The 26,741-nt window shown below is 41.4% G+C and overlaps 1 protein-coding gene across 2 annotated transcripts in view; it reads left to right on the top strand.

Moving 5' to 3' along the window:
- The window catches only part of HS6ST2 (heparan sulfate 6-O-sulfotransferase 2), a 363,209-nt gene extending 351,728 nt beyond the window's left edge, over window positions 1-11,481 (top strand). For both annotated transcript variants that reach the window (XM_030934800.1, XM_030934801.1), the window contains one exon: window positions 8,360-11,481. In XM_030934800.1, coding sequence (XP_030790660.1) covers window positions 8,360-9,254 — 895 coding nt within the window. In that variant the 3' untranslated portion in view covers window positions 9,255-11,481. The remainder of the gene's footprint in view (window positions 1-8,359) is intronic.
- Window positions 11,482-26,741: the final 15,260 nt, after the last annotated feature.

The following is a 26,741-nucleotide window of genomic DNA, read 5'->3' as shown; positions in this document are numbered from 1 at the left end:
GTGCTCCCAGGGTTTCTCCAAGGAGTAGAGAGGAGATAGGGCTTGCACTTGGGGGCACAGTTGGCTTGTCTACACTCTAGATACCACCTGGGATTTCTGAGAGACTTCTGATCTCTGAAGCCACATGCCTAGGACAATGATTCTCAAACTCAACTATGTGTGCATCAGAATTTCTGGGTGGGCTTCCCAAAATGCAGATTGGCAAGCCCCAGCCTTTGAGTTTCAGATTCAGTGAGTGGACCTGAGAGTGTGCATTTCTAACAAGTTCCTAAATGATGCTGATGCTGATGGTTCTGGGCTCACACTTTAGGAACTACTTTTTTAGTTTACTCATAGAATCAGAAGTCCTGGGCTTGTGCCCTAGCACGGGTATGGAAAGAATACCATTTCTAGAGTGAGAGAGACCTGAACACCCCTGCTTAACTTGAGGCGTGACCCAGAGTCACATCATCTCTGAGTCTCAGTTGCTTCATTCTGGAAAAGGGAATAATAATATATGATTCACAGGATTGTTGGGAGTTAATGTGTAAGTGTCAGGCACAGAGCCCCCCCCAGCTCCTGGCTATGTAGTTGGTGTAAGAAAGTGTCCTCTTCGAGCAGCCAAATGTTTACCTTCATGGGGGTTAGTGAGTTCTTTCAGGCCTGGTTGAGTGTGCCATCCTAGGTAACTAGCAGACACAAAGAGGGTCTTCTAAAATAACAGGCCTTCAGCCCAGAAATAGTTCTGTTAGGTAGATTGATTCTCAATAGCTATTGGCAAGGTGTGATTTGGGGGCAAGCCCCTGCCTGTCTCTCTCTAGGCCTCGATATCCCCACCTTTAAAGTGAAGGGCTTGACCTAAATGATTTACTGTCTCGAAAGTTTCCTTCTGTTCTGACAAGTGTAGGATTCTGTGACTTAGAACTTGGGCACTTATTTCAGAATGGTCTATTAAAAGGAGAATAAAAAATAAGATTCTTGTTTTTAACCATTTAGTTATTTTTAACGTCCTTAAACTTTCCAGCCTTCTTTTAAACTGGGATACTGCACAAAAAGTCAGAGACAACAGCTAAATATAACTAAATCTCCTTCACAGCTACATCTCCTTAAAATGCTCCATTACAGGTATAAAAATGGTATATCTGTTATTTCATAGTGACATCTAGTGGCTTTTCCTTATCAAAGACTAAAATAATACGCATTTTTCCTATTTGCTTATCATAAGCTCTGCTGCTTCTGCTGCAGAAATTCATTCAACAATCTTTTATTAATTGCTTACTTTATGTCAAACATTGTGCTAGGCCCTGAGGATATTATGTTGATAAACGATACATGGTCCTTACCCTCCCAGAGCTCATAGTCCAGTGGAAGAGGCAGAAAAATCGCTTGACAATCCCAGCACATTGTGCTACATGTTACAATGGGAGAACACCAGGGCAACTGGAGCAGAGAAGGGGGTGCTTAATTCTGTCCAGAGAGGTCAAGGAAGGTTTCGCAGAGGAGACAGTTTTTGAGTTGAGTTTTGAAAGACTTTGCCAGGTAATCTACAAAGCATAAATAGAAGTCATTCAAAAGAGTAGGCATTCCATACACAGAGGCAAAGCACCTGTGGAGTCACTGCCTGGGACTTTGATTTGGAAAATTCCTCATATAGGGTATAGAGCAAGGTTTCTCAACCTTGGCATTATTGGCATCTGAGGCAAGTTATTTCTTTGTCATAGGGGGACTGTGCATGATAGGATAGCTACCAGCATGCCTGGACTTGACTTACTAGATGCCAGTACCAACTCCCTCCCCAAGTTGTTACAACCAAAATATCCCCAGATATATTGCCAAGTGGCCCAGAGTTGGGGGTTTGGGGAGTGGAGATGGAAGATCACTCACAATTGAGAAAGACTTGTATAGAGGGAGCTCACTTGAGATAAGGCTGGACAGAAAGAAAGGTGGTTGCTAGGTCCCACAAGGCTGTCTCTAGCATGTGGAAGAGCTTGGGCTTCATGTTATAGTTGATAGGGAGCCATTGGGAGGGCTTAATTAGGGAATGACAGGTTAGGTATGTGCCATCTAGGGGTGTGGAAGTGGCTTGGGACTGGAGACATGAAGGGTAGGACGGGATGCTACTGCAATGTTTTAGTAGAGAAGTATTGAAGTCCTGACCCCAGGCAGTGGTGCAAAGGATGGATTTCAGAGCTGTTTAGAAACTAGAAAGGACTTAAGGGAACGTTTAGCTCTTAGTAGTGAGGGGAGATTAGAGAAGTCAAGGATGGCCCCTTGGTTTCTTGCCTGGACAACTCTTTCATTTGTTGCTATTATTTCCACAATTGCTTATCAGTGATAGGAAAAAGTTGGCCTAAACTTGTAGACACAAAGCAGGTTCACTGCATTGTTTATAAACTTATATGGGTTTGGTGAGACAGAACACACTCATAAGCAACAAGTTACATAATGTGAGTTTATTACTTACAGATAGGCAGCAAGGGACAAAAGAAGCCTAGGATCCATTGTGAACTGGTTTCCCAAGACTCAAGAAAGTTGCCTGGGTGAATGAGTCTCGACTAAGCATGCCTCACTTGCATCATCACTGAGGGACCCCAAAAGGTAGCCTTTCCTGAGTTATATACCTCAGGGACCATGTGAATCCTTTAGCAAAGCTTTGAAGGACATCCTGCTTCCAAGAGAGAGAGGAATAAAGGCTGGGCTGTCCCAGGCACTTCCTCCCTATCTCAAGATGTTAGATACTCCAGGAAGGACTGGAACAAGGCTCTTGCTATTTCAGGCAGTTCCTCCCTATCTCAGGATACTGCACTCCAAGCACATTCTACAGTTATTCTTAAGAATGACAAGCAAAAACGAGGGGAGTACTGTGTTGGTACAAGGCCACCCAGAGAACTGTCCTTCAGTAGAAGGTGGCAAACCTTTAACTGCGTAGTGCCTGTAAAGGCACCATGGGCATGCAGAAGCACCAATCAGCCATTCAATTAACCCATGTAACCCAACTGGGAGTCATGGCTCCAATTAAAAAATGTGATACCTTGTCATTTTAATTAGGTGATACATTTGGTCATAAGAAACTCCTGTCCAGTTACTACTAAGTGAAACAGGCAGAGTATGATTTTCCTGGGGCTGAACTGGCCTCGTTCAGTTAAAATTAAGTCACTCCATTCAGCAGCAACCTTCAGTTTCATGTCAACCTGAAGAAAGACTTCCAGCAACTATCAGAGACTTGCTGTCACCTGCATCTTACTCTGTTTTGATCAATGCCTGAATCCAGGCATTGCCAACAGGAACAGGAAAGTATGGTGAAGACATTGGGGAATATAATCAGAATGTAGATGTCTTTTGACAGGCTTAGATTTCTTCCATCAAGAAGAGATTAAACAAGGCCACAAATACACTGCATCAGTTCCTGACAATATAGATTGAGTTTCAGCGTGGCATATATGTGAAAGAATGAAACAATTGAGCTTACTGTGTATCAGTGGTGTGGTGTGGCTGCCAAAATGGTCCATGTGATCTGAGGCCACATTAAGAGAAATGGTGTCAAGAATGAGAGAAGTGATAGACTCTCCCTTCTTGTTGCTTGTCAGATCATGCTTATAGGGCCATGTTCCAATAAAGTGGAATGCATTTGCAGGCAGACAACAGAGTAGTGGGGCCTTGAAGCTATATAGAGAATAGTTGAAAACCATTTTTAGCGTAAAGAAGAAAATCCTTGGGGTAAATGCTGTCTTCCAATATCTGAAGCCACACAAGTGGAATTTTAAAAAGATCCCTAAATAGACCATGATGGTCTGGAAACTACCACTTTGTGCTGACCACTCTGTATCTTATCTTCAGTTCAGGTTGCTCTCTGAGTGCCAGATCTGTTCATTCAACTCTACTCAGATGTCCCGCAGGCACCTCAGACCTTCTCCAGAGCCTTAGGAGGCATCCTTAACTCCTTCTCTTTCTCCTCTGAATCCCTTTTGTCACTTTCACCTGCTAAATATTTCTCTAGTCTGCTCCTCCTTCTCTTTTGCCTTGTCTTCTGCAGTAACCTCTTAACTAACTTCACTAATTTCATCTTCACATACTATACATAATGACCTTTCTAAAACACAGACCTCATCGTGTCATTCCCCTGCTTAAAGCCCTTCAAAGCCTCTCTGTTTCCTGTGGAATTAACTTTGAATGCTTTAATATGGCATCTGTGGCCTTTCATAACCAGGTCCTGGGCTCCCTCTCCATCTTCAATTCCTGCCACTACTCCTTCACTCCCCGGTAAGTTTTTGATGCACATTTCTCTTGCACAGTAGGCTGATTTATGCCTCTGTGCCTCTGCCCATGCTGATCCTTCTGTCTTATACTCCTTTCCTCTCTCCTTGATTCATTTTTTTTTTTTTTTTTTTTTTTTGAGATGGAGTCTCACTCTGTCACCCAGGCTGGAGTGCAGTGGTGATATCATGGCGCACTGCAGCTTCTACCTCCTAGGCTCAAGTGAGCCTCTCACCTCAGCCTCCCAAGTAGCTGAGACTACAGGTGTGCACCACCATGCCCACCAATTTTTCTATTTTTGTTCAGAGACAGAGTTTCACCATGTTGCTCAGGCTGGTCTCGAACTACTGGGTTCAAGTGATCTGCCTGCCTTGGCCTCCCAAAGTGCTGGAATTGCAAGTGTGAGCCACCATGCCCAGTTGCCTCATCTAATTCTTATTTGTTTTTAAAAATAAAGCTGCAGAAACCCTTGTCTTATCTTTAGGCTAGGTTAGAAATCAGTGTGAGGTGTTTTTTATCACACCCTTTACTTGCTCCAAGCATTCGTAGCACACACAATTGAAACACTTTCCCCGAGTTTCCATGTCTTATCCTTGTCTGTATCCCCAATGCCTGCCACAGTGCCAGGCACACATTAGGTGCCGAGACTAAACAAGTCTTGACCTGACCTGACCACTGAGGGAAAACTGGCCACATCTCTCTTTGCCCCCCACCCCAGCCACATTCCCCAGCGTGCTTCTCTGATATTGCCCTAAAAGCTCTTCCTTGGATATAATGAGCATCCTGGATTCTTTTTCTGACACAACCTCCAAGGTATTATCTTTACCTGCCTTCCTACTTCCAACACACCATGCAATTCAGGAGACCCCTGGACACTGGACACCTAACCTGCAGCAGATCTTTCTTTCTTTTTACATGTGGAATATTTCTAAGCAGCATCAAGTGCTTTCAGTGGAGGCATTCTGGGTCCCCAAGGCTATTTGCCCTGGAAGAAGGGGGCTGTTGACACTCACTGAAACTCTGCAGGTATTGTCATCTGAGTCTAGGTGGCTGTTATCACCAAGGCAGCAGTGTGTGTATGTGTGTGCCCCTCTAACTTCTCTGCTGCAGTGATAATCCCTACAGTGTAGACACTGAGGCTGCCTACATTGGGCTGTCTGTATTTCCTAAGGGCACTAGGTGACCTTCAAGTTGAATGTATACTGGATTCAAACACCCATAACATGAGAGACCCTCTCTGAAAGTCTGTCTCTGTGTTGCCTTCTCTTTATCCATGTTGGGGTAGGGGTGGTGCTTATGAAACATTGATTGTGTCATTAACCCTGGTGGTTGGGATCTATTTGCTCTGAAAGGCTGGGAACAGTGTTTAGGAAGGAGAGCTGCAGACTTGCACTGTGGTGCACTCTTTAATATTTACCAGAAGATGTCACTGTAGGCTTGAACCAATACGACAAATTAGGGCAAGAGGACTTCCAGTTAAGCATGAAGGTGACTCCATTTTGGGGTGTTAAAACACCAAGCAGCCCCCATTACAATGCATGCCTGGAAAAGCTGGTTGAAAGGTTAATCCAAATGTGTCGCAGGCCTTAATAAATTTCTTTTTATTTTTCCAAATAATCAGACTAATTGCCACTAAACTGTTGCCTCAGGGCTAGCATAAAGGCTCAATAAATATGCACTGAATGGATGAATACTAAAACTAGGAGTGGAAGGAGGGAACCCAGGGCTTTAGTAGTCATCTTTGCTGGTAAAGGCTACTGGAGAACAAAAGCTACTACTCTTTAGCAGTGGCTCCTTATGGAGATGAAATTTAGTGGCACCAACAAGGTCAGGTCCTAGGGAAAGTAGTGAGATAAGTGAAGATGCTCTTGGCCCCTTTTCCATCCTCACTCCCAGATGCTTCTCCTGTGCCCTATGCTTGTTTCTTCCTAAAAAAATATATAAAGTGATTTATTTTAAGAAAAACCTTCCTGTGATTTTTTGCAAGGCACTTGGAAAATTATCCAAGTGAGTTTTTATATCATGAGGCATGTCCCTAGCTCTCTCCTTCCTCTTCCCCAGCATAGTTCACCAAGTAAGCAGTTAAAGAAGTTACTGAGATTCTGCTTAATGCCAGGGATAAAGGCCAATGTACAAAGCTGGAATGGATGGGATGGGGGTTATATAGAAGAATACGACAGAGCCCCTGTCATTGAAAACATAGTTTAAGTGGAAGTATAAACAATTAATTGTAATTCAGTATCACACATTTTTTTGGGGGGGTGGTGGGGTGGAGGGGTAGGGTCTCACTCTGTTGCCCAGGCTGAAATGCAGTGGCACAACCACAGCTCACTGCAACCTCTGTCTCCTGGGTTCAAGTGATTCTCGTGCCTCAGCTGCCTGAGTAGCTAGGATTACAGGAGCACACCACCATGCCTGGCTAATTTTTGTATTTTTAACAGATGGGGTTTCACCGTGTTGTCCAGGCTGGTCTCAAACACTTGACCTCAAGTAGTCCACCCACCTCAGCCTCTCAAAGTGCTGGGATTACAGGCATGAGCCACTGTGCCCAGCCCTAGTATCACAAATATTTTAACAAAGGCTAAGTATGAAGTGCTATGGCAACACAGAGGAAGAAATGATAACTGGCAACACAGAGTGGGGTACATTTTTTCACAGAAGAGATGGTACTTGAACTGGTACTTGAAGGATGAGTAGAATTTTCCAGCCAAAGAGGGAAGATCATGGCAGGCAGAGCAAGCACCATGCACAGGATAGAGGCATAGGAGATAGATTTCAGGATGCCTGAGTTGCTGGAAGCCCCAGTTGGGAGAAACATTTCCTCAATGGACATCAGCCAATATTCAGTCAAGCAGGTGGCTGAGCAGGTTCTCTGTGGCTCCTCATGCGTGTGTAGAGAACAACCACTCCATCAGATGGGAATGAATGTTTCAGAAAAGTTGCAAGCCATTCTCCAGGTTTCCTTTAAGAAGCTAAATGCTAATATTCAATGTTTATTATTGCTTTCCTTCCACAATATGCCCTTCTGTGACCTCGTCCTTCATCTTCTGTACCTGAGTGGTAACTCATTTCTCATGAAAAGCGCAACGACACGGTTCTCTCCTTGAGTATGCCTGATTGTATCATAGATTTGATGTTTCTGGGGTGTGTGCTTACCATGTATGGTGTGAGTATGTTAGCATGTGGTTTAAATGTTTGCTAGTCTGCTATTTGAGCAAAGAACTTGGTTTGAAGCCCTAAAGAGAAGATAGCCATACAGCAAAGTTTCCACACTTGCTGACATCCATGTGCCCTTTCAGTAGATAAGGAAAAGGGACATTTTGAAGCTGCTGATAGCGTTAAGTTTCCTATCCTGGGAATATTATCATATGAGCAAAGTTGGAAACCAAGGTAGTAGCTTGCATATATGCCATTGGCAGCTACCATGTCTATTTCAGTCAGTGACTAAGCACAGCGTTTATTTCTGGAGGCCCTGGGCTACTCTGCCTATCTCTACATTCCACTTCCATAATGTATGAGCCATAATATGACAACAGCCAGAATCAAGAGTATCATATCATACACTCTTTTAATTAGTTTTTTTAAAAACATAAAGATATGCAGATTAGACTGAATATTAGAAAATATGCTATTGCATATGTAATAAGGTTAGAATTTTAATCCACTTGTCAACTCCATTTCACTCCAATAAAGCATGTGCTTCCATTGAGTCTCCATTTCATGATCACTAAATGGTTTACAGTGGGGAGCATGAAATAAAGTGGTTGCCTAGTTAGCCAATGGTGTCATTGGGAAGATTTTGTCTTTGGTTAGAGAGGGAGAAAAAGAGGGGAAGGGGGAACAGGAGTGAAGCAAGACAAGGTCGATGTCTGGAATCTAACCTTTTCATACCTGTTTTAGCTGAAGTATCAGCAAATTGGTTGAAAAACTTAGCTATCTCTGGGCTAGTGAGACTTAGCAGAGGGGACTGCTGAGGGACAGTTTACAGGACAAATGCCATCAGATCCCTGTCATTTTTGCTTTGCCTTCCTTTTTGGCCAGTGAACACCACATATGCCATGTACCTCCATGACTCCACTTATTTCACCCATATCTCTGACTGTTGGTTTTTGTGCTTCATCCATAGGAACTTCCACTACATCACCATCCTCCGAGACCCAGTGTCCCGGTACTTGAGTGAGTGGAGGCATGTCCAGCGAGGGGCAACATGGAAAGCATCCCTTCATGTCTGCGATGGAAGGCCTCCAACCTCCGAAGAGCTGCCTAGCTGCTACACTGGCGATGACTGGTCTGGCTGCCCCCTCAAAGAGTTTATGGACTGTCCCTATAATCTAGCCAACAACCGCCAGGTGCGCATGCTCTCTGACCTGACCCTGGTTGGCTGCTACAACCTCTCTGTCATGCCTGAAAAGCAAAGAAACAAGGTCCTTCTGGAAAGTGCCAAATCAAATCTGAAGCACATGGCGTTCTTTGGCCTCACTGAGTTTCAGCGGAAGACCCAGTATCTGTTTGAGAAAACCTTCAACATGAACTTTATTTCGCCATTTACCCAGTATAATACCACTAGGGCCTCTAGTGTAGAGATCAATGAGGAAATTCAAAAGCGTATTGAGGGACTGAATTTTCTGGATATGGAATTGTACAGCTATGCCAAAGACCTCTTTTTGCAGAGGTATCAGTTTATGAGGCAGAAAGAGCATCAGGAGGCCAGGCGAAAGCGTCAGGAACAACGAAAATTTCTGAAGGGAAGGCTCCTTCAGACCCATTTTCAGAGCCAGGGCCAGGGCCAGAGCCAGAATCCGAATCAGAATCAGAGTCAGAACCCAAATCCGAATGCCAATCAGAACCTGACTCAGAATCTGACACAGAATCTGATGCAGAATCTGATGCAGAATCTGACTCAGAGTTTGAGCCAGAAGGAGAACCGGGAAAGCCTGAAGCAGAACTCAGGCAAGGAGCAGAACGATAACACCAGCAATGGCACCAACGACTACATAGGCAGTGTAGAGAAATGGCGTTAAATGGCTCAAAAAGGCCTGCACATACTTCTCCCAAAGCGCCACTGAAAAGATGGCATAGTTTAAAAGATGAAAGTGTCCAAACACATCCTGCTTCGTTCACTGGGGAAGTTAAAAAAAAAAAAAGTTTAGATGTTGCCTTTACAGTTGCCTTTCAATTCAGTGTTATACTGTGTGTGGGTAAAACAAATCTCAATATGGAATTAAATTGTCTTTTTGGGGTTGGACTATTTATGAAATCCGAAAGCCAAACCAGACTCACCAGAAATTGCTGTTTAGATATTTTAAGAAGTTCTTGAATTAGTCATGGAGACAAAATGAAAACATAAAATGTGACCATTTAACTTATGGCTAAGAAATGGACTTTGAATTATTCATGATACACTGTTAAAACCCAGTCTTGGATTCAAACGTTTTTTCCAGGGGTGAGAATAAGTATAAACATAAAGCGACTAAAATGAAATATAAAACCTTTTATTTTCTTCTGATTTTAACAAGGAATCTATTTAAATAGAATAACAACTGATGGTGAATCTTACCAAGCTGTAGAAAATAAAAAATTCCTCTCCAAACATGAGTAGTTTTATGTCAAAATATTGGCTTTTCAAGAACAGGACTCATATCTTGATATTTAAGAGACGTTTAAAATTTAAAACTTTTTCTACCTTCTACTGTTGAAAGGTTTTAAACAGGGTGTATCTCACATTAAACAAAACACCTTTTTTTTTTTTTTTTTTTTTCAAAATGAAATACCAATGTAAAGATCTAATTTCCAGGCGCTTTCAGGGCACTGTAATTTCAACAATACTGGAATCATTTTGGCGCTGCTTCCCATTCATTTTAAGGCTTCTCTGAATTGTGCTCATTCCAAATTAACCCATGTATAGAATCTTTTTTCATCATCTAAATGGTGTGTTGCTGAGTTTGTTGTGGTATATAATCCTGGATTAAAGTCAGGACTTTCTTTCTATAGAATTATTTTATCAGTATTCGTGTAGTGAGGTCCTAATCAAGAAACTTGAACAGGATAATGTGTCTAAAAATATTGCCGAAGTTATTCTTGATCAGATAGAATTTAACCTAAAATGTGAACTCTTACTTACTTTTTCTACATCTCTACTGTAATGTTTCCAGTTGGGCCAACTATTTCTAGCCCTTTAGTTCTTTTTCGTGTTGACGGATTTGTAGACAATTACAAAAGCCAAAAAAGGATAAAATAAGCATTAGGAAGGCTAGCCAGAGTTATTCAATAGCACCTTGATAATGTGGGCAAACCCTTCTACGAAATTTTTGTTTTGAAAAGAGCAAAAGTAAAAAGTGTTCTGTAGTGAGGTTACATATCAGGAACATATTAGTTGAACAGAGTGATTTGGTAGTGTAAGTCGATGCAAAAATACTTCTATGGTATCAATTACAAACGGACCAAGATAAAAAGAAGTATGTGACCCACTGTGCTGTCAAGCATCACGATTCCTGGCAGTTTTCATTTTACTATGGATTTTGCTATACTTATGCAATGACTTATACTAACCTCCTGGCTGTAAATCAAACAAGGTGACTGAAAGTGGCATTTATGTTTTCAGAAGGGACACGCTTAGAAGTGTGACCATGAAGTTATATCTTTTACAGTCTGCTCATGTGTTTCATCTGTAGTAATATAGCCACAAACTGGACAAGAAGCTGGGTATTTGGGTTTAAAATGGATTTTCTTGACTCTGAGCTTCTATCGCTATTTCTAGCTTTTGTTTTGTCTGACAGTATTGCAATCCTGAAAATCCTGAGAGCTAAAAAACTGAAAGGAATTTTTTAAAAACCACACTTTGAAGTCACAGTGTTTTAGAGTAAAACTATTTTGTGTACAATTGTGTTTTTAAAATAGTTAGTAGATCACTATGATATTTCAATTTTCTTTAGTTTTAATTGAAAATGTTTGCTTTTAAAACTGATAGGTACTGTTGGAAAGCAGGATGAAGCCTGAGCCAGTGGAAGAGCTTACAGAAAAAACATTTTGTGTTATTGCTGTGGTGTGCATGATTTGCAAAGATTAAGTGCATTTTCTCCGTCTATACTGATTATTGTATATAGAGGATGTTATAAATATACACTTTTGCCATTATGTAAATCCCATGATTTCAACTGTAAACATCTGTCCATTGGTGTAGCTTTACAAACCATTCACTGATTTTGTGTAATTTAACAATAGATATGAAATAAAGTTTAAATTACAGGCTCTGAGTAATCTCATAATTTCAAGATTTGCAGCCACTAGACATTGTGATCTCACAAACCAGAACAGAATTTTTTTCAACAAGGCATTTCCTTTTTTCCTCTTGGCAGCCAGGTATGAAAATTAGATGGCCCTTCTAATCCCTCACACTAAAATGGCCTTAATTTGGGGTCATTCCTTCTGGGAGTCCATGTTTTTTGTACAAGCTTGTCCAACCCACAGCCCACCAGCCACGTGCAGCCCAGGATGGCTTTGAATGCAGCCCAACACAAGTTCATAAAGTTTGTTAAAACATATTTATCATAGACTTTTTTTTTTTTAAGTTCATCAGCTATCATTAGTGTTAGTGTATTTTATGTGTGGCTCAAGGAAGCCAAAAGATTGGATACTCTTGGTGTAAGACAAAGTTTGCTATGCAAATGAATAGGCATAACTTTTAAGTTAAAACTTATTAAAGTAAATACTTGCATATCTAAGAGCATGCAGAAAGGAAAAATAGTGCTCTTCATTCTCCCTTCTATCCACAGAGTAGAGTTTAAAGGTAAGCATTAATGTCTTGGTTTTTAAAGTCCTGAACACAAAATGTACACATTTTTTCAAACAAACTCTTGTAGTTAGCACTATGGGGGAGTGGGGTATGATTTGTCCTTGCACTTTTCCAAAGAGACTTCAATTGTCAGTCCCAAGGGATTAGAAGGAAGAAAGCTACAAATTTGGTTGGAGGTGTAGTTAAGTATCCTTAGCCTGTAAACTACTCATATGTACTGTATAAGTCCATTTTCATACTGCTATACAGAACTGCCCAAGATTGGGTAATTTATAAAGGAAAGAGGTTTAATTGACTCACAGTTCTGCATGGCTGAGGAGGCCTCAGGAAACTCACAATCATGGCAGAAGGTAAAGGAAAAGCAAGGCATCCTCTTCACAAGGTGGCAGGAAGGAGAAGTGCTGAGTGAAAGGGGAAGAGCCCCTTATAAAACCATCAGATCTAGTGAGAACTCACTATCACAAGAACAGCAAAGGGGAAACCACCCCCATGATTCAATCACCTCCACCTGGTCTCTCCCTTGATATGGGGATTATGGGGATTACAATTCAAGATGAGATTTGGGTTGGGACACAAAGCCTAACCATATCAGCTTACATGGTTTTGCCTGTCAACTGCTTCTTGATCAATATTTGGGCTGCCAAAGGGTCTGATTGTACAAAGATCCTACACCCCCTTGGGAGGAGCTGTGAACAGGAACATAAAGTCCAAGACCTTGAAATATTTCCGAAATATCCTCCCTGAGGAGGGTAGGTACTCACGGAGAGCAGGCCACTCTAACTGTAGTGGAGAAAAGATAGGAAACCTGCTAAGGAAATGAGCTGTTGAGGCAGCCCAGCTTGGAGCTGGAATGAAGAAACAACGAATTGGTTCAGTTCCTCCGGACTTAATTAGGATTCTCAATAAGGATGATAACTAAGTACAACCAGGACTGCCTTTGGGTGGTGGGTCTAATAAAGCTGTCACAACGGGAAGGATGGTTTCCTTCCATGGGTGTAGTACGGGGGTAAAAAGAAGCATAAAACTCACATGCTGGGTCTGAGTCACAGAAGAGAACCACAGAATAGGCCAGGTTGTGATGTGCAACCCACAGCTTTCTTGCATTCATTGACCTGAAGACACTGCTTTTGACACTGAAAGTTGGGAAAGGGGAGACAGGGTATTCCTTTTGCACAAATGGTCATCAGAGGTGGACTGGAAATTTTTATCTCTTGTCTTCTCTAGAGATTGAACTAAGCAAATAAACGAAAGCTGAGTACTTTGTAGAAAGTTCTAGCAAAAAAACAGAGTGTGCTGACTCCAAACGTAATCCTCTGGCACTGTGGAGTAAGGCAACCCGAATCTCTCACTTGGCAAGAATGAGGCCGCCTGAGAGTTTTAACTGTCCAAGGAATTTGATAAACACCTCACAATTTCCAAAGTGCATCCCTCAGATCTTCACAAATGGGCAAAGCCCTCAGAACTTCAGAAGAAACCTATCCTGAAAACAAAGCAAATGAACTGTTTCTCAGTGCAAATGGCACTGTTCTGAGCAGCTAGAGCAGGGTCCAAAAACTACTGTCCTGGGGCCAAATGCAGCTCTCTGCCTGCTTTTGTAAATACAATATTATTGGAACACAGCACGCCCATTTCTTTGCATATTTTCTCTGGCTGCTTTCATGCAACAGCGGCAGGAGTGATTGCAACAGAGATCTTATGGCCCAAAAAGCCTAAAATACTTATTTTCTTGACCCCCAAAGAAAAAGTTGGTCAGCCCTGGAACTAGAGAGCCAATCAAAATTTCCTGAGTATTGAAAACTTGGCAGAGTTTGTAATGATCCCAGAGTCTGAGAGAATAGAAGGATGTCATTCAAACAACATACTTTCCAATACCATACCACCACAAACATTTATAGAGTACCTACTACGTGAGAATCACTGCTTTTAGGCCTGAGAGCAGGGGAGAACCTGGTCTTTTCTCTCAGGATTGCAGAAATCCAAGCCACATGCTGTGTCAGTAATTATAGGTGAAAGCTTAGGTAGTTCTTCAGTAGTCTTAGATAGCTGATGCCTGCCAGTTTCTTGGAATGTGTGCATGTGTATGTGTTTTATCACATGCTTTTAAAGATTAAAACAATATATAAGTATGTAAAGTAAAAAGTGAAATTACCTATACAACTCCCACTCCCCCAAAATAACTGCTGTGATTATGATTTCCTCCAGACCTCCTTGTCCTAGCCAAATTCAAATCTGCTATCTCTCCCCCTCCCGCTTCCCTCCTGCTCTTCCTCCAACCACACACACAAACACATATATTTATTTAAAAGCATAAAACATATTGTTCTCATTGTTACCTGATTTCTTTTTTTTTTTTTTTTTTTTTTAATGAAAAAGTTCAACAGTGTATCATGGGTTCCCTTCCAAAACAGGAATATAGTGGATGGTTTTTCCTAACCAAATTGATTACTGCTGAAGTTATAGGTTGAGAGTATAGACTCTATATGCATGCTGCCTGGGTTTGAATCCCAACTCCACCCCTTACCAGCTCTGTGATCTTGGGAAAATCTCTAATCTCTCCATCTTCAGTTTTCTCACCTGTAAATGGAGAAAATAAAAGCTGTAACTTCAGAGGGTTGTCGTGAGGATTAAATGAGTTAGTATTTGTAAAGCACTTAACACAGTGCCTGATATAGAATAAACTTTACTATTTATTTATTTATTTATTTATTTATTTATTTATTTATTTTTTAGAGACAGACCCTCACTCTGTCACCAAGGCTGGAGTGCAGTGGCATGATCATAGTTCACAGCAGCCTCAACCTCTTGAGATCAACTGATACTCCAGCCTCAGCCTCTCGAGTAGCTGGGACTATAGGTGCATGCCACCACTGCCAGCTAATTTTTTACAATTTTAGTAGAGATAAGGTCTCATTGTGTTGCCCAGGCTGGTCTGGAACTCCTGAGCTCAAACAATCCTCCCACCTTAACCTCCCAAAGTGTTGAGATTACAGGCATGATAAAATAAACTTTATTATGTGTTTGATAGTATTATAATTATCATTATTACTGTTATTAGCATGAGGACTAGATGTCTGCTGAATTCCTATATCTTCAGTAGCTAAAGACTGACTCTGAGATCAAAAATTAAAAATATTGGCAAGAAAGAGTATATGTCCTGGTGTGACTAATTTAAGGAAACCTTTCTAAAAAAATAAAGCAAATGTGTTTCAAATGTAACATAATCAAATGTATAAAGACCTATCTTAAAGTTTACTTCTGAGCTTCTAATGCAGCCAGTGACAGAAACATTCTGAAAGATCTAACCCACAAAATGCCAAGTGAGTCACAGATTCTCTCTCCAGCAATGAAAGGGCATTATCTGGTGTCTCTGGCTGATTGGGGACCTACTTTATCACACTTAGCCAAGGATGACTCACTTCCAGCCCTTCTCTTTTCCCCACTCATCTCTCCACCCAACATTGCTGGAGTATGGGCTTGTCTGCCTGATGAGATCTGCGAGGACTCCACAGGTCTAGTTGCTTCCCTTATGGGTCTGGCTTGGTGCCTAGAATGCCTACACTCCAGGGTTCTCTTCTGTGGGTGAAAGAAGCATGTCCAGAAGACCCTATTAAGATGCATTTATGCCGCCTAGGAGGGAGGAGAGAGAGTAACCCATTAAAAGTTAGCTCATATTCGTTTTCAAATTAGCAGTCACAGAGGGCCCCCAGGAAATGGGACACACAGGCCTTGTAAATTCAGCTAGCTCACTTTACTTAAAAAAAAAAAAAAAAAAAAAAAAAAAAAAAGAGGAAGAAAAAAACAACTTCTGCATTTATCCAATTTGAATTTTTAAATTTTAGTCCTATTGCCTTAAGGACAGAATAAGGTTCAATGATCTTCATCAAATCTCATTAAGTTGTACAAATTCTATTTTCATTATGCCTGGTTCAATCTTGTGACTTCACTAATATCAGTAAGATTTAATGATGCCTAACTGGGCCTAAGAAAAGTTTAACAGTTTTTGTGACTTAAAAATGCTCTACTGGATTTCATGTAACTTATAAGGACCTGAGAAGAACTGTCAATTCTTAAAAGAGAGTGCTACACCATAGCTTGATAGGACCTAACCAGCCAACTAGAGCCAATCTTAATCAGTCTTTTCATGGATTCATCCAAAACACAAGTCTGTTTTTTTTTCCTCTCAGTCCTGAAGGAGGTCTTCTGTCCCTGAAACTACCTAGAGTAGGATTACATGTTCATCAAGGCCCTTGAGACCATATGGCAAAAGCATTATGAATTTGGTCAAAAAGATGGATTCTGGCTTCACAAGGCTGAACACATGGGAAGGAAGTTGAAATAAGGAGCCTCAACACTGATTAGTTAAGATGAATAGTGTTTATCAAGGATGACCTTGAAGGCTGGACACTGTAGCTCATGCCTGTAATCCCTGTAATTCCAGTACTTTGGGAGGCTGAGTGGGGAGGATTGCTTGAACCCAGGAGTTTGAGACCAGCCCAGGCAACATGGCAAAACCCCTCTCTACAAAATATATAAAAATTAGCTGGGCATGGTAGTGTGTCCCTGTAGTCTCAGCTACTCGGGAGGCCCAGTCAGGAGGATTACATGAGCCTGGGAGGTCAAGGTTGCATTGAGCTGTGATTGAGACACTGCACTCCAGCCTGGATGACAAAGTGAGACTGAGACCCTGTCTCACAAAAAAAAAAAAAAAAAAAAAAAAAGAAAGAAAAGAAAAGAAAAATGGGCTTGACCTAAGAAACACTAACAAGTATCAGTAGTTGTCAAGTTTCCCATCCCTTCCCAGCGTCCACATGCTTTCCCAAAACTCCCAGGACCTTGGCATATTCCCAGCCCTCTCTTTCTAGGGCAGGTTTCTATGTAGCCCACCTGGATGGTCCCAATGTCTTCTTACCTATCCTTCTGTCTTTAGCCTCTTTCTTGACCACTGGGCTCATCTTCCTAAAACTTCCTCAGAACAGAAGCTATGAACCGGTGGCTTCAGAATCCTCCCTGATGTGGTTCAAAAACGCAGATTCTCTAGGCCCCACTGCAGATGTTCTGAATCAGAATCTTCCACCTCAGCCTCCCAAGTAGCTGGGACGACAGGGGCAAGCCACCACACCTGGATAATTTTATTTTGTGTTGAGACAGGGTCTTACTATGTTGGCCAGGCTGGTCTTGATATCCTGGGCTCAAGTGATCCTCCCACCTCGGCTTCCCAGTGTGCTGGGATTACAGGTATGAGCTGCCAACCCTGGCCTGGAAGCATTTATTTACCCAGCTCTAGCTTGCTGACCTAGCGTCCAGCTTCTGGTAACTTGATTTCTGTCTTGTAGCCCATTCATTTGACAAACCTGTATTGAGCACTTTACTGTGAGTTAGGGCCAGTGAAGCAGGCAGCCAGAAGGGAGGTCAGATAATACTTATTAAGAAAGTAATTCCCAGCTGTATCCCTTTCCTGGGGCCAAGAGCCCTGCTCTAACCCCCCTCCCGCCATGAATGAAACAACCTAGTGTTGAATCTCCAGCTGTCTCCTGCCTTCTTGAATCTTGAATCTGCCTTCTTGAATGTCTCCTGCTCCAGAAGCTCTGTGGAGGATGGTTTTGACAGTTCAACTTGAAGCTACTTAGTTGGTCCTATTCTTGGATGGGAATTTCTGAACTTCAGGCACTGAAACAGTTATTACAGCCCCATACCACTAAGGGAAGACAGTTCTTATTCAGCCAGGAGACTTCAATGCCAATATATGACCATCCTGATCAGGTGTGAAGAGTCTGACTCTTGATGCTGATTGTAATGATGATGATCTATACCATTTATTAAGTGCCTACTGCATGCCAGGTGCTCTTCTTGGCCCTTCATACAACAGCAGCAGTGGCAGTTAATATTTGTGGAAATTACATTATAGCTCAGACAGTATATCAAGCCTTTTTATGCATCACCTCATTTTTTTTTTTTTTTTTGTAGAGACGAGGGTCTCACCATGTTACTCAGGCTGGTCTCAAACTCCTGGGCTCAAGCAATCCTCCTGCCTTAGCCTCCCAAAATGCTGGGATTACAGGCATGAGCCACTGTGCCTGGCCTGCATGATCACCTCACTTAATCTTCAAAACCACCCAGTGAGGCAGGAAAAATTCTTTCCCACATTTTACAGAGGAATATGCTGAGACTCAGGAGAGCTTCGTTAACTTGCCTAATACTTTAGAATCAAGCCTAGTTCTAAATCCAGAGTGCAATTCATTATTTAAAACATTTTATTATGGAAAGATTCTATCTGCAAAAGTAGGGAGAACAGCATCATGAACCCCATTTCCCGATCACTCAACTTCAGTAATTATCATCTCAGCCAATCTAATTTAATCTATGTCCTCACTAATTTCCCTACAATCTGGAATATATTAAAGCAACTCCTGGACATCATCTGTGTATATTTTGTTATGTATGTATCTCTAAAAGAAGCTTTATTTCATTTTTCTAAAAACACTTGCAGGTAAACTTTATTATCTCCCCATTATACAGAAAAGTAAATCAAGGTTCAGAGAGGAGTGTCTCAAGCCACATAAGTAGTAAACGGCAGGTCGGAGTGTCACACCCAGGTTTGTCTACCTTCAAAGACTTTGCTTTGCTGGTGTTTTCTTTGCTAAAACTGCAGCTTTCTTCTATAGCAAAAGCTTCTTCCAGTACAGCACTGGGAAATGGAGGGCCTTGATACTGCCAAGCTCCTGATACTGCCAAGCTAGGAAACCATTCCTGCCTTCTTTAATAATTAACAGTGGGTTCTTTTCCAATTGGGAATATTCACAAAGCAACTACCTTCTTTAAGGTTCTTTGGACATTGGTTCTTTCCCTGCTCCGTACTTGGCCCTGGACCTGAAGATAACCAGTTCACATTTTTTGGGAGGGAATTGCCTGGTACCTTGTCCTTGGAGAGTCAGCTTGGGAGCCCCTGGTCCTTGAACATGGGGTTACTAGACCCATAAATATTCTTCAAGTGCTCATAAATGAAAGCAACCAACCTTGGCCCTTGGTGTCAGGGTTTTTGACCAATAATTCTGTGTTTTGCTTTCCACAGGCCTAATTCCTGGTCCAATTGCAAGGCATTAGATAATATTTTTAATGTTCAACAAAATGGTTTAGTCTCTCTGGTCTGAGTTGGGCCCTGTGTGCTTTATATATTGCATTTCTTATTAAAAACCATCACTATACACAGTCTGTACACTGTACTTTTGTAAAACGAAGAGAGGATGTGATCTCCACACTTCGTGGGTGGGATACATTTGAAGAAGCAAAATTTCTTTTGAAATCATCAAAAAGCATTTTTAAAGCTTCTTTCAACTCCGACACCATCAGACAAACCCATGTCAAGTTTCCACCCCTCTTATTCCATTTTACCTTGAGGTCCAGAGAGGACAATTGACTTGCTTAAGGTCACACAGGCAGAGTGGCAGAGCTGAGACCAAATCCCAAGTCTCTCTGTGGCTAGTGTGCACAGCACTACACTAATGTTCTAATAAAATATTTTGTAAAGGATTTCTACCCTACTTTTCTTTTGCACTCTCTGTTCCATTTCCTAATGGAATGGATTTCTGTTACAAAAGTGTAGTGGTCAGGAACACAGTCTCTGGAGCCAAATTTTGGGGGTCCATAGTCCTGGCTCCACCACATGCTAGCTGTGTAACCTGCAGTAAGTCACATCATCTTTCTGAGCCTTACTTTCCTCATTTCTAAAGTTGCATTTATAATAGTATTCACCCCATAGATTTGTGGGAATGATTAAATGAATTAAAGCATGCACTGTATTTTAGAGCAGAGTTCTGCTGCTTGGCAATTTAATTGGATCAATAGTGGCAAACATTTCTAGCACTAAAGCAATTGATTATTGTTTTTGACTAGCATGTTTTATTCATTCAGTACATTTTTATGGAACACCTACACTGTTTTTCTCGGTGAGGTTTTACATTATTTTCCCCATCCATTGTGTTCTGATAGGTTATCCAGTAATTGAATTATTAAATTACTAATTAATAATTAGTAATTAGTAATTACTAAAGCTAAAAGGAAATGCTTCTACCTGAAATCCCTGCAGAGACTAGATTTCTTTTTTGCTGGACATTTTCTCTCATTCTCCTCTCATGGAGTCTTGTGCTGCATTTTACACACAGTGGGCACTTTGTTGGAGTAACATCTGCCTGAAGTTGGCAGATGTCTTTTTTTCTGGTGGATAAGAACAATGTCAATGTTGATTCCCAACAATGCCTACTAGTTAATGGATGCATACGGTGTACTCATCTCTGTCCTTCAGATTCCTTGTGTGTTGCATACAGCATTGGCAATATATACATCAACCACATGCTCTGCATTTTCCATGGCAATCACAGTTTCTATCATTCTGTTCCACTGTGTGCCTACATGCTCCAGTATTTGTCCTGAAAAACTAGGGCTATCTGTATTATTAGTACTAAATGTTAATTTTTTTGTGTATTTCATTTTAATCCCTGGCGATGCATAATCAATGAAATGGCATCTTTGTAAACAAAGCACATCCAGTGAATATCTTCAAACATCATTCCTAATTATTTAGTCTGGCATTCAAGGCTTTTCGTGATCTGGCCTCTGTTGACTTGCCTGTCCCATCGCTTAACCCTTGCCTGTCACACTCTAGGTGTGAGCCATGACAAGCTCTACGAGTTTTCCTCTCATGCCATCATCTCTCATTTCACCTCTAGAGATTTTGCATGTGCAAATCTCTGCCTTCTATGCTATTCCTTATCTGTTTCACTCTATTCTTCTCCATTATCACTGAATGCTCCTTCACTCAATAATACACACACGCACACACATACATGCACACATACACATGCACACATACACAAACATGCATGCATGCAGATACACCATCTTAGCCTAGTTAATCCTTACTTCTCCTCAGACCCTGCTTAGGTGTTACCACTTCTAGCAAGTCTTTTCTGACCTTCCTGAAACCGAATTTAGTTTTCTCTCCTCTGTGCCCTGCTCTCACTGTGTCAGCTGCCATCCCAGCACTCATTCCAGTAAGGTAAGGAATAGTATTTTGTGTGATGAATTAGGATCCCATCTGCCTTGACTTAAATACACTTTCCAAAACTTGGTAGATGTGTGTGTATTTTGGGGAGGTAATAAGTAAGACTGCCTGTGGCCATTTCCCTCACTCATTCTCATGGCCACTCATTTGTCTCCTTTACTAGATTGTTGGCTTGGGGAAGGCAGAGAGGTGGCCTATGCCAGTCATCTTCATAGATCCACACATTGTGCTGTGCCTTGGTAGTCATTCATTCATTTATTCATTTATTTAACATATATTTACTGAGTACCTAACCTACTACATGCCACGGTCTGCTCATGCCGGGGATTCAGACATGAATAAAAGAGATTCAGTATCTGCTCCTGTGGAGCTAACAGTCTAGCATGGGAGACCAATGTTAATCAAAACATCTTCCAAGCCAATTAGAATGCCAAACCATGCCAAGTGCCATGAATGAAATATGTAGAGGAAAGTGATAAAGGGTAACAGAGAGAGTACATTTAGGTTAATCAAGGAAGGCTACTCCAGGAGGTAACATTTAAATGGAGACATGAAGGATGAGAAGGAGCTGGCCATGCAAAAAGGCATGCTGTCACAGGAGAGGAAGAATATTTTAGATACCCAAATACAGTAGTGGCCCCTTATCCATGGGGTACACGTTCTCAGACTCCCTGTGGATACATGAAACCACAGATAGTACCAAACCCTGTATATACTATTGTTTTTCCATCTGATAACTGAGATGGCTACTAAAGTGACTAATGGGTGTCTACAGCATGGATCCACTGGACAAAAGGATGAATCATATCTTAGGCAGGATGGGGCAGGAAGGCACGAGATTTCATTACACTCCTCAAAGCAATGTGCAATCTAAAACTCATGAGTTGTTTATTTCTGGAATTTTCCACTTAATAGTTTCAGACTGCAGTTGGTCACAGTAACTGAAACCATGGAAAAGGAAACCACAAATAAGGTGGGACTACTGTACCATGTTTATTGAATGAATTAATGAATGAGTGATGGAGATTGAAATGAATTCTGTTGCAAAGGCTTTTGTCATGAAGGATCACTTGAAATAGAATTAGTCATCCCTGATATCCATGTTTTCTATCTTGAGTTTCCTCTGCAGGTGGCCCTGGGCTATCAGCAGGTCAATATCAATCCTTGGGCTGGTGGTTCTTGAGGTTATGGGGGGCATTTTCAGCAGCGGGCGCTCCATCTCAGTCATCCACGCAGCCCACTTCCTAACAGGCCCCAACGCACATGACCCAGCATGCTGACCCCTGGCCTTGGGCAGCCTCCCAACTTAGCAACTCCTCCTGAGGAGCTCTCTTCAAGCAATAAACAGCCTTTCATGTGACTAATTAGGATGTTGTCCTACCTGATTTATGTACACTTTGAAAAACTTGAAAGCAAGTAGTCATGTCCTTGGAGGTGATAAAGTAGAATGTTTGTGGTTCTTTCTATACACAGTTAGATATTAGATCCCTGGTCAGGAAGATAATCTGACAACACTTTGAACCTCTCTTGCAAAGCTTATCACATTTTGCCTTACATTTTATTTTTGTGTGCTTGCCTTATCTCCCTTGCTGAACTGTAGATATATTCCTTAGGGTAAGAATGTGCTTTTTAGACACTATCCATCTCCCATTATTGACTTGCCCGTAGCAGACACTCAAGACATGTGTTTGGATTAAATTTTTTCTGAGAGGAAATTTATTAGGCCTTGCTTCACTGAATTTATATTCTTGGAAAAGCTTCATCAAGTTCAAGGGCAACCCATGGTGTGGTGGGTTTTCTTTGTGTGAGGCCCTTCCATAATGTGGCTGTATCCATCAGGGGTTCAATGAGAGAAACAGAACTACAAGGATGCACGCTTACCCATAAAGAGATTTGTTTCAGGAATTTGAAATCATGTAATTGTAGAAGCTGATTAAATCATCTTTGTAAGGTAGTTTTTGGTGTCTGATGTTGAAGCTTGACGTCTACAGGATGGGCAGTTGGGAAGTGAAGATGGATGTAAAGTAGGGGAAAGCACAAACACAATGGAAGCTACGAGGATTGACTGAAACGTGTGTTAATACTTGCTGCCTTGACCTTGATGTCACAGGTGGCCAGCAGAGGCCAGGACACTGTTATAGAGACCAGCACACACACACATCTGGCCCAAAAGTTGGAGAAGGAGAAAGAGGATGCAGGGAGAGATGGAGCAGTTGCAGGCCCAGCCATGCCCTGACACCAACAGAGGGAGCCAGAACATAAGCAACAAGGTGTGTGAGCTGGAAAACTGCTGCTTCCCCTCTACCTTCTGAATGGCCCCCAAGAATCTGTCTTGTGGACAGATGATTAGAGTGTGGACGCTCTAATCAAAACACACAGGAGAAGGGCCAGGCACCATGACTCAGGCCTGTAATCCCAGCACTTTTGGAGACCGAGGCAGGCAGATCACTTGAGGTCAGGAGTTTGAGACCAGCCTGGCCAACATGGTGAAACCTCACCTCTACTAAAAATACAAAAATTAGCCAAGTGTGGTGATACACTCCTGTAATCCCAGCTACTCAGGAGGCTGAGACAGGAGAATCACTTGAACCTGGGAGGTGAAGGTTACAGTGAGCTGAGATCGCACCACTGCTCTCCAGCCTGGGTGATAGAGTGAGACTCCGTCTCAAAAACAAACAAACAACCAAAAGAAAATATACAGGAGAGTGAATGCTGGGAAATATGGTCAAGCCTACCCCAGTTGACACATTACAAAGCCAAGGCAATGGTTTTGACTTAGCCCTTACTCTTTGGAGCTTGTGAGTTGTCAAATGCTCCATACTCCCTTACAGAGGAAGGCAGTGACCTGTTTTCATCAACACTGCCTGAGTGTGTCATATAGTTTCCTGTTTCACTGATCCAGCCTCAGTCAACTTTGATGGAAACTCTGTTAAATATGTCATATCATCATACACCTCAGAGACACGCCATTTTACTGACTTGGTAAGGTGATTGCCTTCTGTAGTGTTTAAGCTGATTTTTGTTTGTTTATTTGTTGCTATTGCTTTTAATGAGGGCATTACTTTGGGTCATTTTTACTGCTGAAGCAAAATGTGTCCGGCTACCTGTTTCTCTCGAAATCACTTCAGAAGCTATATTGTATTACAGGGGAATTCTTTTAAAAATCAAATACAGAGTTGCTATTTGGGGAAGGTGATATCGATGATTGAAAGGAATAGGACCTTTGTGCAGTATTTATTCTGGAAGTCCCATTATCTGAATTTCAGAATTTCTGATTGAGCCTTTAAAGTTGGTTAAGGCATTGAGGCAGTCCTGACAGGGTGTGTAGGCACACACACACAAACCCTCTAAAAGAGAGAAAGATAAGAAAACAACATGGATAAGCTTTGCTAGCATTGCCTTTCCTTTCCTTTCCAATTTGGTGGTTGGAAAGAGGCAAAGAGGAGACAAGATGGTGATAGACCAGTTGCAAGGTTTCAGCAGAGGGGACCCTGGCAGGCTGCCTACTAGCAGGGAGTGTGCAGTTTCCAGGCATGGCCACAAGATGGTGCAGTGACTGTGCAGATGGTGTACGACGCCAGGCGGGAAATAAAGGCCCTCTAAATATTCAGCGTTCTTGTTCTTGTTTTTCCATATGGGACCTAAGCATGGGGAAGATAGCAAACATGGAAGAGAGCCAGGAAATTTAAGTGTTTTACCAAATATCGTCCACAGTGTTTGAGAATAAAGAAAATCTATTTACACCCATCCTTGGCGCTGAAATCCTGGTGAAGGGGACCGGGTATGCAATCTGTAAATCTGTTAGCTAATTATGAGCTCGATTTTGTCAGTTATACAGCAAGCTACTAAACTGTGGTGCATATTGGCACTTTTTATATGACAGATTCTGTTCCCATTGGACATGCGTGGTGGGGTATGGGTGGATGAGACACAGATTTTTTTTTATCCTTCTTACTACAGACTTTTCTCTCAAGGCTGGATTATGAGGTTCATTTACATTATGCCACATAAATCCTGTACAGGGTGGTGAAAGAAACAGCAGTCCAAGATGACTTATGAGTCTCAATTCACTGCAGCCTCAATCTCCTAGTCTCAAACAATCCTCCCACTTCAGCCTCCCTCCAGAGTAGCTAAGGGCTACAAGTGTGCCCTACCACTCCAGGCTTTTTGTTTTTGTTTTTGTTTTTGTTTTTGTTTTGTTTTTTATAGAAATGAGGTCTCCCTATGTTGCCTAGGCTGGTCTCAAACTCCTGGCCTTAATTGATTCTCCCACCTTGGCCTCCCAAAGTGCTGGGATTACAGACATGAGCCACAGCACTAGGGCTAAAGATTGTTTTAAGATGTTACAATACATGGAAGACAAATGTTAGTCTACAGGAAAACAACTATACCACATATGACAAAGGATTCACATCCATAATGTACAAAGAACATATATAAACCCATAAGAAAGAGATAAACATACCAAATAAGTATAGGTCATTAAACAAGCAATTCACAGAAAAAATATAAACTAACATTTGAAAAGGTGCTGAATCTCACTGGATAATGTAGGTATTGATAATGGGGAAATGCAGGTCCAAACAAAAACCATTATTTTTTGACTCTTAGACAGGCAAAAATAAAAATAAAAAATAATATCCAGAAGTTTTGATGGCATCGAGAGATACTGTCATATATCCTTGAGAGTAAATTGGAATAGCAATTCTGGATGGCAATTTGGCAGCTTCTATCAAAAATTTGAATGCATATGCCAAGAAATTAGACTCTGAGGAATGTCTCCTCTCCTATAGAAATATTCAGTATGTGCCCAAATTTGTGTATACAAAGGCTTTCATCACAGCATTAATTATACTAGAACAAAATGGGAAAAATGAGAATCAATCTAATTATCTATCAATTAGGCCAGTAATAAATAAACTATCAATACCATGGGATATGCAGTTGTTAAAAGGAGTGAGGCAGAACTGCATGTACTGTCATGGGCCAATCTCTGGTCTATGTACTTAAAGAACTGTGTGTGTGTGTGTGTGTGTGTGTGTGTGTGTGTGTGTGTGTGTGTGTCTATGTACTTAAAGAAGTGTGTGTGTAAGTATACAGAAACAGACCTGGTAGAACACACTCCAAACTGATAATACTAATTAGCTCTAGCCTGCAGAGAGAATTTGAATTGCCAATGTGAAGGAACATTACCATATTTTGCCTTATATACTTCTTTCTGTATTTTTAATAATGAGCAGGTATTAATGTATTATGAAATTTAAAAATAAATTTCTTTAAAAAGACATTACCAGGATTATAAGAGTTATTATTTCTCTTCTCAAAGCTTCACAGGTACCCAAATAATCCTCAATAACCAATCAAAAAGCTAAGACCTACATGAGATGGAGATTAACAACTGCATGCTCCTAATACCCCTTAATTTTGTTCTTTTCAGGCCCACACAATTCACTTGTATTATGAGTGTTTCCTGGTTGTCATCTGGCAGTAGCTCTCCGAGGGACGATATGAGGGGCTGGGGAGAGCAACAAGAGAGATGACTGGAAAATCATGTTTTTCTTACCTTCAACCTCCTTTGTTGCCTTAACTAATTGGAGAATGTTTTTCTCTTGACTTTTTGTGTCCTTTCTCACTTTAGGGCTTTCTTAGTCACACTTA

Source organism: Rhinopithecus roxellana, chromosome 7 (genome assembly GCF_007565055.1).
Source record: "Rhinopithecus roxellana isolate Shanxi Qingling chromosome 7, ASM756505v1, whole genome shotgun sequence".
NCBI classification, from domain to species: domain Eukaryota; kingdom Metazoa; phylum Chordata; class Mammalia; order Primates; family Cercopithecidae; genus Rhinopithecus; species Rhinopithecus roxellana.
The sequence above is the reverse complement of the archived record's forward strand: the minus strand, read 5'-3'. Positions and strand labels throughout refer to the sequence as shown.